The sequence below is a fragment of the Sardina pilchardus genome, chromosome 7 (assembly GCF_963854185.1).
Source record: "Sardina pilchardus chromosome 7, fSarPil1.1, whole genome shotgun sequence".
In the NCBI taxonomy this organism is placed as follows: Eukaryota; Metazoa; Chordata; class Actinopteri; order Clupeiformes; family Clupeidae; genus Sardina; species Sardina pilchardus.
This window is the reverse complement of record NC_085000.1, coordinates 24,667,925-24,683,045: the sequence shown is the minus strand read 5'-3', so window position 1 is coordinate 24,683,045 and position 15,121 is coordinate 24,667,925. Positions and strand designations below refer to the sequence as shown.

At 45.4% G+C, this 15,121-nt stretch overlaps 1 protein-coding gene across 2 annotated transcripts in view; it reads right to left on the bottom strand.

Annotated features, from left to right (window-relative positions):
• Positions 1-12,404, bottom strand: part of tbc1d22b (TBC1 domain family, member 22B) — a 46,928-nt gene extending 34,524 nt beyond the window's left edge. Inside the window, exons 1-5 of one of the 2 annotated variants that reach the window (XM_062541431.1) lie at positions 12,138-12,404; positions 7,825-7,881; positions 6,968-7,320; positions 5,100-5,267; positions 2,067-2,137 (exon numbers count right to left, since the gene is read on the bottom strand). In XM_062541431.1, coding sequence (XP_062397415.1) covers positions 2,067-2,137; positions 5,100-5,267; positions 6,968-7,320; positions 7,825-7,881; positions 12,138-12,193 — 705 coding nt within the window. In that variant the 5' untranslated portion in view covers positions 12,194-12,404. The remainder of the gene's footprint in view (positions 1-2,066; positions 2,138-5,099; positions 5,268-6,967; positions 7,321-7,824; positions 7,882-12,137) is intronic. The other variant, XM_062541433.1, reaches the window with a different exon arrangement.
• Between the last annotated feature and the right edge of the window lie 2,717 nt (positions 12,405-15,121).

Here is a 15,121-nt window from a genome sequence, read left to right as displayed (position 1 = left end):
TCCGCCACTACATTCTGATTATATTCAAAACAAAACCAATAATAAGGACCCGAATGTGAGGCAGTGCGGGCCGCCTGCGTATTCCTCGCACCCACTCACCCGTGGAAACAGTGCCAGGCTGTGCCAGGGCTGTTGTCTGACCGAACATGCAGCTGGCACATGAGAGAAATCGCTCTCTCCCTCTCTTTCTCTCTCTCTTTCTCCCTCTCTTTCTCTCTCTCTCTCTGTCTCTCCTGGCATCACTTCACTACCCCCCCCCGCCCCCCCCCACACCATCACCACCACCACCACCACCACCACCTCCAAACTCACTTGTTTATTTCATAATCTTCTCATTCTGTTCTCCTCCTCTTCACTCCAAAAAAGCGAATTCACCAGAGTGTGTGAATGTAAAGACATGTTTTCTGGGCACTCGATCTAGCAAATCCCATGAACACCAACACCACACACACACACATCCAGCCCAAAAGCTTGCTCTTGTTTAGTGCTAAGTGAATGATGATGCTTAAAATGATTACGGGTTCCCTCATGCATGCCAACAAGTTGTTAGAGGGAATATTAAGTACAGATCTTTCACATATTCCACATTAGCGCATCTCTTTCTTACCAGAAGGCAAACGGGGCTCAGTATATATCTGAGTGACTGCACATTGCCAAAGCTCTTATACATCTGCCAGTGCTCTGAATATCCAAATCCATATACACTTATCGCAAGTGTGAACACTATGGGGCTACAATTTGCTCATTCATCTGTGCGCAGTCAGCCTCCAAGGCTATGCTAACTAGAGGAAGTGATGACCAAATCCTCTGTGTGGGTGGGCGGGAAGGGGAAGGGGGAGATCAACAGAGCTGTCTGAGTATTGTACCTCTGTGGGGGAGTGGATCTAATTGTCCTGGGGAACCTCAGGAATAAAGATCAGAGGAAACACGGGAGCTCTAATTCCTCCTCTGATCTCTCCTCGGGCAGGTTAAGTGGTCGAGTGGGACCTGTGCGCACCTCTGTGTGTGTGTGTGAGACGTGCCGTGTGTGTGTGAGACGGCCACACCCACACCTGGGAACAGGTGGCAAGACCAGAGAAAGGGGGGAGTGAGGTGCCTGCAAGGTTGTGTGTGTGTGTTGGGAGGGGGGGAAGGGGGGTGTAGTCTGGTTTAACAGGTCTATCTACCTACCTTCTCTTTCTCTCTCACACACACACACACACACACACACACACACACACACACACACACACACACACACACACGTGGGCGCACTTTCTCTCTCATTTACATACAGTAATTCTCAATTCTACTGCAGAATCTCAAATCACCCACATTCTCCGCTCTTTGTGTGTGTGTGTGTGTCATAGCTCTTATGTCTTCACCCCCCACCACCGCTCCCCCCCCCCCCCTCGCGTTGTCTAACGTGGCACAGACTGATGACTGAGGTGTCCCAGTCCTGGTGCTCCCATTGGCTCCTGCTCCTACTGCTGCTCCTGCTGCTGCGGCGGTGGTGGTGGTGGTGGTGGCAGCCTGCTGCTCTGCTGATTCATGTCCTCTGCGACTTCCTGCCCCGCCTGCCCCGAGGCTGCTGCTGAGTCCGATAAGAGCCGCCCGAGTGCCAGCCCGAGTGCCAGCCTGCCCGCCTGCACCCCATCACGCCGCCTGTGCCTGCGAACTCTGCCAGTCACATCTCTGGTGTCAGCTGCACTTTTAAGGCCAGCGCCACACTTTAGGGGGGGAACGCGGTGTGTGTGTGTGTGTGTGTGTGTGTGTGTGTGTGTGTGTGTGTGTGTGTGTGTGTGTGTGTGTGTGCTTTTGGTGACCATGTTTTTGATGGGCATTTGGCTAATAAAAACTGACAAATGGAGCTTTTGGGGGAAACTAGTGCATCAACAGTGGGCATGTTCCAGATGGTGGCCCCACCTCTGCTGGTCCCGAGTGGTGGCTTTATTCTAAAGTGAATGTCAGCGAGTTGAAAGGGGTCTATTTCCAGCACAAGGGGGCTGGGTTGGGCTGGGGCGGAGGGAGAGGGGGGGGGAGAGGCAGAGCCAGAGGGGTGGGGTGGGGTGGAGTGGGGTGCTCACCGATAGCAGCCTCCAGGTGATTGGTCGCACCTCCCGGGGGATCCCCGACCAGCTGTGCTTCCGAAGCTCCTCTGCAGAAAGGACACACACACAGATTAAAACATGAGGGGAAAAATAACACACACACACACACACACACACACACACACACACACAGAGAGAGAGACATTCATACACACGCATAATATCCATGATTTCACCCATGAACATCAGGAAAGTTTGATAACACAACCACATATAGAGTCACACATGTTTAAACCACCCACGTACAAACACACACACACACACACACACAAATGCCTACACACAGCTGTGCATGATAAAAACACATGGGAAAAGTAAAGGGAAAATATATACACACACACACACACGCTGGAGGCATACACATGCATACATCTGTACGCCCACACTCATGGATGAAAAAGGGAGAGAGATTTGAGATGAACCAGAGACAACAACTTCACACAGCACACAACCCCCTGGGGATCTCCGCCACTACCACCTCCACCACCACACAAGCACAGAAGCCACCTCGACACACACACACACACACACACACACATTCTCCTTCAGTGGCACAAACAACCAATATCGTTAATGTGGATACAAATTACATAGCTGTTCCAATCTAGCCAATGGCAGTGCTCTTGCCTATAATCAGAATACACAGACAGAAGCACTTTGCGGTGTTCTGTACACAAGATGATCCAATCACAAATACACATGACCGACATGCAGGCCACATTGGAGGCATTACATTTCCAGCGTTCATGATTCTTTAGCTCCCCCACATGGTCAAGAAAGTACATAACACATTACACAATCTTTCTGTTTCGTTCCTCAAAGTGTGTGTGCATGTGTGTTTGAGTGAGCCATTGCATTTATATGTCTGTGTTAATATATCTAATATGCATGTATTCATCTACATCTGAACCTATGCCTGTGTATATGTGTCTGCATATGTGTGTGTGTGTGTGTGTGTGTGTGTGTGTGTGTGTGTGTGCGCGCGAGAGAGAGAGAGCGAGTATGTGTGTGCGTGTGTGTGCGTGTGTGTGTGTATGTGTGTGCACTTTCAATTTAAAACCTCTCTTGCATTTCAAACATTTAATTTCCTAAGGTGTGCATTGCTATGGCAGCCTGTGCAGGCAGGCTGCCGAGGCCCCTGATGAAGGCGTTTGATTACACCCAGCGTGGACGCGTAATTGCCGCGGCCCCCACGCACTATCTGCAGAGATTATTATCCATTAAGATGGGGCCCGGGGATACGTGGGCAAGTCAATGACTTTCATTACACCCCGGCTCATATTAAGATGGGGGGGAGCTGATAGGGAACATCACGCGGCTCCGGCACACACACACACCGCAGTCGTCTGGGCCAAGGCTACGGGTTAACAGCTGCTCCAATGGTGAGGCTTTTTTTTCTTTCTGGAATATTCTCCCGCAGTGTCCCATTGTTGGAAGAAATGGGGCTTCTGCGTTTTTTTGTCTGAGAGTGTTTTTTCGTGCGATTTCGTTTGTATACGTGCCGCGTCCAAACGGAAAGCCCACGTAGGCCCTGATTCACTCGACTAGACCACGCAGTCTGCCGACGGCATCTGTTCTGTCACTCACGAAGAAGGGAATTTGTTAGCCGGTGATAAAACCTAAAAGCCTTACGCTTCAATTTCAATTCCGTCTTGAGTAGGAGCTTTTTTGTTTGGTGCGATCATTACAGCTGCTGCGCTCTGCTGAACAAACGTGTGTAAAGAAATTGTGCTCAAACACACACACACACACACACACACCACACACCACACAAACACACACACTTGTTCTGGCGGCTGACAAGCTTGTACGTGTGTGTGAAAGCGCCGTCAGAATCCATTGAGATGGAGGGAAGGAAGCCCATAGAACAGAAGGTGTCCACAGCATGAGACTGGGGGAGTGTGTGGAGAACGGAGAGAAAGAGAGAGGCAGAGAGAGTCTCAGACAGACGGACTGAGAGAGAGAGAGAGAGAGAGAGAGAGAGAGAGACACCAAACAATAGAGACAGACAGACAGACAGACAGACAGAAAGGGGAAGAGAGAGACAGAAAGAATGACAGAGAAAGAGAGAGCGAGAGAGCAAGAGAGAGAGAGAGCGCAAGAGAGTGGAAGTAATGGGGGGCCGAGAGTGCTGTCAGTTAGGTCCCAGCCAGAGCCGCCAAAGTGACGAGAGGCGGAGAGTGTGAGACTCCAAGAGCCAAAGTGTGTGGTGGGAACAACACTGCCAGATTCACTTCACAGAGAGAGAGAGAGAGAGAGAGAGAGAGAGAGAGAGAGGAAGAGGAGCAGAGGGGTGGCCAAGGAGGACACAGAGAAACAGATGGAGAGAGGGAGAGACAATGGGAAGGGTGCAGAGACTACTGGGACTGGGAGTGAGCATTCTAGGACTGCCACTGGCCAGCCCAGCAGTGGAAGAATACTGGCCACCGGTGGACTGAGAGAGAGACAGAGAGCGACAGAGAGAGAAAGAGAGAGAGAGCACAAGAGACCTACAGAGAGAGAAAGAGAGAGAGGGAGAGGGAGAGAGAAAAAGAGAAAGAGAAAGAGAAAGAGAGAAAGAGAAAAGTAGAGATAGAGATAGAGAGAGAGAAAGAGAGAGAAATGAAAACAGGGCTACCATAAACAAGACTGTGACAGAAAGAGAAGATGTGAAACTGAGAGAAAACAGAGAGAGAGAACAAATGAAAGTGGGGCGAAATGAGAAAGAGAGACGGATAGACAGAAAGTGACAGAGAAGAAGGCAGATTGTTAAGAGACAGAAACAGTGACAGATAGAGAACGGGGTATTTCTGGCACACACCGCTCTGCAAGTCAGCCGTCTCTAGAAAGTTGGCTTGTGGGTGGTGATTGCTAACAGCCTGACCCCCACTCCCGCACGTAAAACGTTATTAGTAGGTATACGACGTACTGGCACGCTAAGTGTTAAGTGCAGAAATGTGTCACCAATATGTAAAGGCATGTTATTAAGGCAACTGTGCTGGAGAATAGTTCCTGGTAGCTGAAACTCACCGAGGTCAGTGTTGGGGCTGGCCAGAAGTTGTCGGAACTTGTCCAGGCGGGTCTTCTCCCGCACGGTCATGGGCGGCGCGCCGGAGGCGTTCTGGTCGGAGATGCGCGCCACCAGCGGGACGATGGGGCGCACTGGCAGGGACTGCTGCTTCTGCAGGCTGGAGCGCACTAGGAGAAGCAGACGGGGGGCAACGTGAGACGAGACGAGACGAGACCAGACGAGAGGAGAGGCAGCGGGCACCCGGGCACGGGCGCTACGTCCCCACTCGGCCAGGCATGCCGCGCGCGGGGCCATAGTGCCACATTGCATGCTAATAAAACAAAAAGGCTGGAGACTGGAGCAACTGCTACGGAGTGAACATAGTACAGATCATAAATTCATCAGCTAGCCTTGTGGGAAAGTGAGACCCCCCCCCACACACCCACACACACACACACACACACACACACACACACACACACACACACACGCAGTCGGGTCGGGTTGCTCTGTATCTCTGTGCAGTTTATGGACAACATAAACTTTATGAGTAAGAGGCTCAGCCTAGGGGACAGACCCATAACGGGGGAGGATAAATCATACATTCATCAGCTAGGCCAACTCCCCCTGCGGCCGGAAGGGATGTTCCTGCGTCCGTGCTGACCTCCCAGCTTGTGGCTGGTTGAAACGGCTGCGCGGTGCGTTCAGGTTCATAATGGCACTGACCTCAAAAGCTGTCCTCGGTTTTCTAATTTATGCAATGTTCATTCACAAGGCCGCTGATTAAAACAGTTGTGGAAGCTGATGGTCTGCTACGATGCCGAGGTCAGTGGTCTGTCCGCCATTAAAATTATCGTTGCATACTTATAAGAGAATAATTGTCTCCCATCAAATTATAGTTAGGGTGGTATTATTGATGGCAGTTTCTACAGTGACCTTCAATGGATTTTACTATTTGCTTTAAACACTATCACAACTCCTATTTATCACAATTGTACTGACCAAAACTTTTTAGATCAATGTGTTCTGTCTTCACTTTCGATTTGTTTACGCTGGTGGAGCCTTTGATCACGTCAGGTCTAGTGGACGGAGATATTGATAACCATGAGATGGATGTCTATGACTCTGACCCTCCAGTAAAGCCCTGCCCACTGTGGTGAGTAATAACTCCTGGCCAAACATAAAATGAGAGCATAAAAGAGGAAACTGTCTGTGTAACTCTGTGTCACCGTGCTTTCAGAAAAGACACCAAGCTCTCTAGACCAAACGCTGTAAAAGGTGTAACACACACAGTTAACCTGTGACTTTAGGGACTTCAATCGTAAACAGGCCCGAGACATGAAGGCTCCAAACCCCATGGTTAATGTGTTTTGAAGCGCCATAATAATGTGAGTTAAATATGGACAAGTTGGTAGTTAGTGCCCCCTGCAGGCTAAATATGGTATTGGATCTCAGTGCAGAGACCATAAACAAAGCCCATCAGTGTTCTCATCACAAGTCTCAATGTTTTAATGATGCTAATACCTTAATGGAATTGTTTCACTATTGTTAATTGACTCGGTCCTAACATCAGCTGGTACAGACCAATTCATCTCAAAAACATAAACTGTAGGCATTCAAGTGATTTCTGTCTGGCCACAGAAATAATTCTAAACATGCAGGGCAAACAGTTTTAAGAACTTATTAGCCCAGGCCTCCATTGGCCGCTATTTAAATAGCTCAATGTGATTTCCATCTTGTTGACATTATCCACTGGCTTGTAATTTAACCGGGTAGGAATTTTCTGTTGCATTCATTGTTCATGTACACTGCAGGCTGCTGCACAACAAATGGCCTCTCAGGGATAATAAAGATGTCCTTGATACGATTGGTGGATAGTCTTACATACCTGAGGGGGTGTTAAGCTGGGCCTCACTATTGGACTTCACCACCCTCCCATTGGTCGATCTGTCGTCGGTCATCTGCTGGTCTGCTGGACACGGCTCGTTCCGGAGTGGGCCCAGCGTGTCTGAGGGGGGGGCCTCCGAGTCGCTGTCCGCCTGGGTGGGGAGGAAGGTGGGCACTGCAGGTCGGGAGTGCGGCGCGGGAGCTGGAGGTGCAGCGCCCATGAGGAGATCTTCATCTTCCTCGTCGTCGATGTCCCAGGCGTCGTTGGTGCTCCGTGCAAACTCGAGGAAGCTAGAGGCCTTCTTGGATTTGACATTCTGAGTGCTGTTTGACTTTGGAGTGTCTTTGAGAAATCTGCGGTGAGAGATAAAAAAAAAAAAACCCACAAAGTCCAAAATGAGAGGGAGAGAATGACAGCAGGAGTATTGTCGGCTCCAACAGCAGCCAAATTAAATCTCTCTCACCGAGGAGAAAATTGGTTCACGAGACAAGAAAATCACAGAGGGAGTAAGAGCAAAACAGAACAAAAAAAAAATATATATATATATAGGTGCATTTCAGGCATGAAAATAAAAGCAACATTCAGCTAACAAACAACAAACAGTCGAGATGATTCAGAAAGACACTGAAGAGTCACTTTGAGAAAAGTAACAAATCAAATCGACAAAAACACAAACGTTATCATTCCACACGATGCACAATAAGTACCCGAGCAGCGTAACACAAAAGTTTGAATAAAAGAAAAACGAAACGCAGAGTACGATGACTGGACAGAGACTGAGGAACTGGGGGGGCCGAGGTTAGGTGGGGTGGGGTGGGGTGAGGTCTCCATGCAAGCCAGTCCCAGGCAGCACTTACGCTCGGGGGATACGCGGGTCCAGGGGAGGATGCTGAGCCCCGTATACAGGCTGAAGACTGGCAGACAGAAGAACAGGCAGAGATGAGAGATACAGAAGTGAACGTGAAACGGGAGTGGGGGGCATATAAAGAATGTCAGTGTTGTGTGTGCGTACATGTCACAAACAAAGGAGTGTGTGAGAGGGAAAGGGAAAGAGAGTTTTGCTTGTGTGCATTAGGGCGAGAGAAAGAGGGACAGGGTGAGGGAGGGAGGGAGAGAGAGAAAGAATACAAACAAAGAGAAAGTTGGTGGACTCAGAGTTAAGAAAGCAACAGGAGGTCTCAAAAAGTAGGTTACATACAGGGAAACTTTATGTGGTGTAGCACAGTCTGTTCTCCGAGAGGGTTCAAAACTTAGAAAACTTCATAGGAGTCTTAGCTGAGAAAAGAGTTGATACCACAAACACGTGATTCTCAGAAAGGCCTATTTCAAACTGGGGGGCCTTTATTTTGACAGCCTAAAGGCCTATAGATCTGTGGTCAATACGGTTTTGTAATGTCATAATTAATAGATACTTTCATTTCAACCATTACATTACATTACATTTGGCTGACACTTTTTAGCCAAAGCCAAATTAAATCAATTCTCACAACAATTCTAGGAAATTTGAAAAGGTAGAGTGCAGTAAGAATAAGAGCATCAATGAGTGCTGTTAAAAAAAAAAAAAAAAAAACGTCAAGACCTTAGACCTTAGACCACTCAGTGTGTTGCTAATACAAGTGACACTAAATGTATTTCTTCCCACAGCCTGGTAAAGCCAGAATCTTCCACAAGGCTAACTGGGCTTATAATGAATGTCTATGACTCCAACCTTGCACACCTAAATTCGAACAGCCAAGTGAATATTTACAGGATTCTGTCTATATTTTGCATGACCATACCAACACACAATCATTAAATGTCTTATTCCAATATAATTGGAACATGACCACATACAGTCAAAGTGTTCTTCACTTACAACTTCTAAGGACAAAAAAATATATAAACTGCTCACAAAAAGTAAGGAAACTTGACTTTGGCCCATTATATCTCCCCTTTAGTAATACCAACTAGTAAAGTGGTTCATCTCATTTTTATCATTGATTTGTCACCTTTACAATGAGGTATAGCTTGTAAGCATAGGGCAATCATGGAATGAGCAATACAGCCAAATGTCTGAGTAGTGCCAACCAAAAATGTGCCAAAATGGCCAGTAAGCTGCCAGACATCTCGTTTTGGCTTCAAGTGCTACCAGGTGAGTTTAGATACCGGGAAGAGATTCTGGAGCCAGTGGCAATTCCATATCTCCAGAATATGGGACCAAATGCCATCCTCCAGGATGACAACTCTCGCCCCCATAGAGCTGGGATCATCAGAGAGTACCTCCAGAATGTGGGAGTGGAGAGGATAGAATGGCCTGCCGTGACGTGAGTCCAGACCTCAACCCAATTGAACACTTGTGAGATCAGATTGGGCGTGCTGTACGTGCCAGAGTCACCAACAGAACCAGGTTGGCTGACTTAACAGGTCCTTATCGAGGAATGGAATGCCATCCCACAGCAGAATATAGCCAGGTTGGTGACCAGCATGAGAAGAAGGTGCCAAGCTGTTTTGGCTGCATATGGATCCTCTACACACTACTGAGGACCCTGACACTGAGTATAAAATGAACGAATGTATGCCTAACATGTTTTGTTTTCCTCATTGCTATGGGAGAGTGCAATCGTCAATGCTTGAAGTAACAAAGGTGAATTCAAACAGCATGACAGGCCATTTTGGCACATTTTTCATTGGCACTACTTACACGTTTGCTTGTGTTACTCATTCCATGGGAGCCCAATGCTTACAAGCTGTACCTCATTGTAAAGGTGACTAATAAACAATGAAAATGACATAAAACACTTTAGTGATTGGTATTATTAAAGTGGAGATATAATGGGCCAAAGTCAAGTTTCCTTACTTTTTGTGAGCGGTTTATATAATAAATATATATTGTGTGTATATGGGGTAGACTACTTTGCGTAACTGTGCCCTACCCTGCCCCCTCAAATCCACCAGACCAGCTAAGCCAGACTGGAGATGACATCACACCGTCTTCTCATATTACACGGCCACACCCATTACGCCACTGACACAACACTGACATGCACATCAAACCCAGAATCTGAATAGCAAAATATACAAAAGTAAGAAGAAGCCTTATATTAGAGTTCACTGAATCTCCAAGACCTTTTTATGGTACGCTAACTAAGTTTTAATTCAGGAGAGCTGCTTGGGGGTGTGTGAGAGTGAAACAACAACAGAGTTTGAGACCTTGACCATCACTGGGAATTTCAAAGGACTTCAGTGATAATTGCACTAATCCACAACAAGTGTCCCGCTGTTTCTGAATCTTACAAGCTTTTTTTTTTTTTTTAGAAAATGATTTCAAACAAATTTGCCATTTTCCTCGAAGCACTTTGTCACATACCAGAAACGTGGTTATCGCATTTATACTTGTTCAAACTACACACCTCAAACACAATCTTTCAAGTCATTCTTTAATGGCTTTGATACGAGATAATCCAGCCCTGCGGCAGTTTGAGAAAGTACCAAAGTTACCAGACTGAGGTCTTTTATTTAGACTGTTGCGTAAGATCCTACAGACGACTCAAGCACTTACCAGAACGTCTATTAAATCTCTCGGCCTTTCATGTCCTTGACATTTGTTCATCTCTAATTCAAGCACATTCCAGAGAGTGCTCAAAGTATGTGGGAACCTACTGCTAATTGTTATTCTTCAACAACGTTGAAAGGCCTCGGACTGTGCTTCCTTCACTGTAGAGCACTTCAGCGGTCAGTTTAATGGATTAACCAAGGCTTCTTTATGTGATAGGCCACACAAAAGACCATCAGGAATGGCTCTGCCCTTGTGTACATCTGCACAGCATCACATGTGGAGGACAGGAGCATAACAAGGAAAAAAGGGACACATGGAAGAACAGGACACGAAGTGACAGGGCTTCGTATAATGTGTCTTTTGTGTTGTTAGGACAACAATAGAATACCTTAGGGCGCTTAGGGCATGAAACAGGTTTCAGAGTAACAGTCTGACAAACATGCATTCAATCAAACAACTATAAAATACAAACAACCTAAAATTCAAACAACTCAATTGAGAGCTTCGGGAAAGTTGTTACTCTGTTGTACTTGTTGGTGAGAAGATAAGGACACATATTTAGTTGATACATTTCATAATTCTCTCCCTCAACACAACTGTCAGAACAATGGCCTAGATTTGTGTTCACATGGGGGACAGGACACCATAGCTGGATGGCCTGAACATTTTGACTTTAGGCTGGCTCAAATTTGAGCAACTTGTTTACGCCTATATTACAAACTAAGTTGGATGGTATGAATGTCAAAATATACACAACCTGCAACACACATTTCATACCAATTGACAACGCATTCTGTATATGTTCAGTGGTTGGTTCACATTCCTGAGGTTGGTGGGCACAACTAGTCTGAATTGAGGTTTGCAGTGGATTGCGAAATCACGCAATCTATGAAAATCACATCTTGGTCTTTCATTCAAAAAATGCTTCATCATTGCGGTCACGTTTCAAAAGTTAGGGACATTACGAAACAAAATCTAAATCCCTCAGACACAGTGATGAACAGAGATAGACAGAGACAGGGTTAGGCTACTAGGTAGACAGTTTCCATTATGCAGTCTAGACAATGACATTAGGCTAGCCTATGCTGACATTTGTTTTGATCGAAACCATTTATTTCCAATAATACAAATATCTAATGTAGCGATGTAGGAGAGAAAAGCTTCTACAAAGGATGTCTTCTGAATCTATCCGGTTATGTCAAAACACGATAACTTAAAGGGAGGGGGAAACAAGCACATCTCAGACCCCAGTAAGGTGCGCTCAGCTGGCCGAGTGACAGATTGCCTGACGCTTGAGTGACAGACTGACATCGACCTGTTAACATATGGCCATCGCATCCTCAGTAACACGGAAAGTGTACCTGGACAGTATTGTTACCACATAACTTACTAACGGTATGCCTCTATCTTGTTACGTTGATGGAAATAAAACATCAAGATACAAGGTGTAACAGTAGTCTATTAGCAATGATACTGCTGTAATGCTAGCTACAAACGTTATACTGCTATCATCTCGAACTAGCGGAGATAGCATGGGTTGCACACAAGAGAAGAAGTTAGGGACTTAACAAGAATAGGTTTTTGCCATTATGTGAATGTTGAATTGGTAAAATCAACGAATAGGGAAGTACCCACCTCCCTGGCACCTTCGTGTTTCGTTTCCAAAAATGTATTCTGCTGTCGGTGGCCATACCGAAAATGCTGTTTCCCTCTTCAATGTGATACAAGACTCGGGACAACGTCGATGGTTAGCATTGGAAAACCAAATAAATATATGCTGTTGCTGTCGATAACATAAGGAATCTTAGTCCTTAACGTTCACAATTGTCTGAAATTTTGAGTAATTTAAGTATGCGATAATATTTACTCAGAGCCTCAGGGGCGCATAAAATAGTGAACAGGAGGTCGCCATCTTGAACATCTGAGACTGGGATATGTGATTGGTGGAAATCCTTGACAGGTGCAAAGAATGCAGCCAATGGGGAAATCTGATGTGAAGGCCTAGGGCGGAACGGTTGCTTTTTATATGTAGTTGACAACACAACCTCCACAGGTGTGTGTATAAAGACAGCAACAAATGTATTGTAGCTTGAAACAATGGTGAAAAGATGAAGCCGGCCTTTCACATTTTTTTTTTAAATTTCCCGCTTTTGAAATTCAAGCAGTTCAAGTAGGCCTATATGCTTGAAAGGCTATGCTACAAAGGTGAGTATTGAACTGCAAGAGGTAACAAAATGGTAGGTCTAATGTTACCTAAAACTGAATAATTAGGCCTATGTACATTTCAGAAGTAGCCTAGCCTATGACTACAGTTAACTTCACCATCAAAAGGCGCTCAGAAAAAGGGGAAACTCTGGCAGGAAGAGGTATGGAAGACCTAATATACAAAATCACAAAAGTTTAAGAGTCAACAGCTTGCATGATGCAGCTCACAGGACCGCTGATCACAGGACAAGCTCAGCTACTATAGTGGTTAGCAAGTAGGCTATCAGTTTCAACTGTGAAGAGAAGACTTTGAGTTGCAGCTAGAAAGCCATTGCTTAGACGTCAAAATAGCAAGCTTGCCTGGACCGTTAGGACTACTGATGACTGCAAGAAGGTGTTATGAACTGATGAATCAAAATTTCAGTTCATCACACAGGATTTGTGTACGCCATAGGTGAAAGCATGGTTCCTCAGTGTCAATCGCCAAACGTGGAGGAGAAAGTGTGATTTTGCTGGATTCAGGGTCGGTGACTTGTAGCCTACAGAGTGATAGACCTGAACCAAAATGGCTTCTACAGCAGTGCAGTTCTCTCTGGCATGCACTTAGTCGGTCAGGGGTTCATCTAAGAATGGTCCAAAATCATGAGTCCAAGCAATGCCAGGAAAAAATAACAAGAGGGGATAAGCTTGAAAACACTTGGCCATTACAGTCTCCAGATTTCAACCCCATTCAAAAATTGGGGTGTTCTATAACTTTTGACAGGTAGATGTAATAGGATACCAACAAGTCTTCAGAACGAATCAGTTTCTGTAGAAAATTGTACAAGAATAATTATGTTGATATCAAAGGCAACCTTAAAATAACATAATGTTTCCAAAATCATTTTGATGGCACATAATCTCATAGCATGACAAACGGCACTTCTGCCATTGTCTGAGTTGCCCTATAGGCGATGATGACCAACTCAGCAATTTTCTAGTTTTGTGTAGGAAACTGCTCACGTCTCCTCTTCGACATCGAAACGGAAAAGACCGGAGTCATGTTCACACCGGAGTCATGTTCACACTTTGTTGCAAAAGACACATATTCAATGTGTTTATTATTGCACTTTTCAAGGGAACCACAAGAGCAAATCCTGTTGAGGGTGCTTTTAATATTTTGGACTAATCGTTGCTACTCAGCAATTTTGAGAGAAATATCCTTCTAACTTCCAATTTCCCCCTTTAGACATTCTGACTTCACCTTCACCACTTCACCACTCCTCCACCTTACTCCGTCAGGTGATTGTGCCTGCGTGTGCCCTCAAGTGTTCACACACGTCCGTTATATTTGTATATTTGGAGGAAGTATGCCTTGCATTTTTTGTCGTTGGTCCAACATGTTTAGACATAGGCCTATAAGGTGAGATCTAGAGATCTTTTCATGTGGAAGAGCATTTGGTTTACTCGGCTGATATAATAAGGAACTACTGTGAGCTGGAACTGACCTAATTCTTTCGGAGGTTCACCAATAGGATTAATTAAAAGGAGAAGAGAAATGTTGTTGGTTTAGGATGTTGGATTTTCTCTGTTGCAGAGTTATCAGTACACCAGCAGAGGGCAGCACACACTCTATTATAAAGCAACACTTCTGGGCTGTTCGGCTTTCTCTCTCCATGATTATGTACAGTATGTTGCATTGCAAGAACACTGCTGACTTGTGGACAGAAACACGTGTTGATTTTCAAGACCCATTGAAGGAAACAGGTTTGCAGATGTAGTGTGTGTGTGTGTGTGTGTGTGTGTGTGTGTGTGTGTGTGTGTGTGTGTGTGTGTGTGTGTGTGTGTGTGTGTGTGTGTGTGTGTGTGTGTGTGTGTGTGTGTGTGTGTGTGTGTGTGTGTGTGTGTGTGTGTGTGTGTGTGTGTGTGGTTATGGTGCTCTTCTCTGAAATGGATCAGTTTATAATTGCAATAATATCTCAATGCAGTAACACATGCACAAGCTCTGTACTCATAGTGGTTGCTGGGCCATTTTTTGTATGAAACAGTACTTGAAAGATATTTCAAACCAATTCTATAACTGGTATGGGGTTAAAATATATTTTTGTGTTAAGAGGTCAGCAACAAAAATAAGTTATTTTTTCTCATCTGTGTTTTGGCCCATACCATCATCTAGTGTCATTGTTTAAGAAAACCCCAGTAGGATTTGGTAACCTTTTCTCGTAATTGGTTTATATTGGGGTTCTATTTGTGTTACATCCTGGCCTAACCAATTCCAGGGTATTGTTATTCCTATATGTGTATGACCAGTGGACAGATATTACGGAAACTCAGGACATTACTCAGCGCAACGGCTGTTTTGACCATACTAACGGAGTTGTTTTTGTATTATGGTGTTACATGGACACATTTTTACCGGAACGCTCTTTTAATAG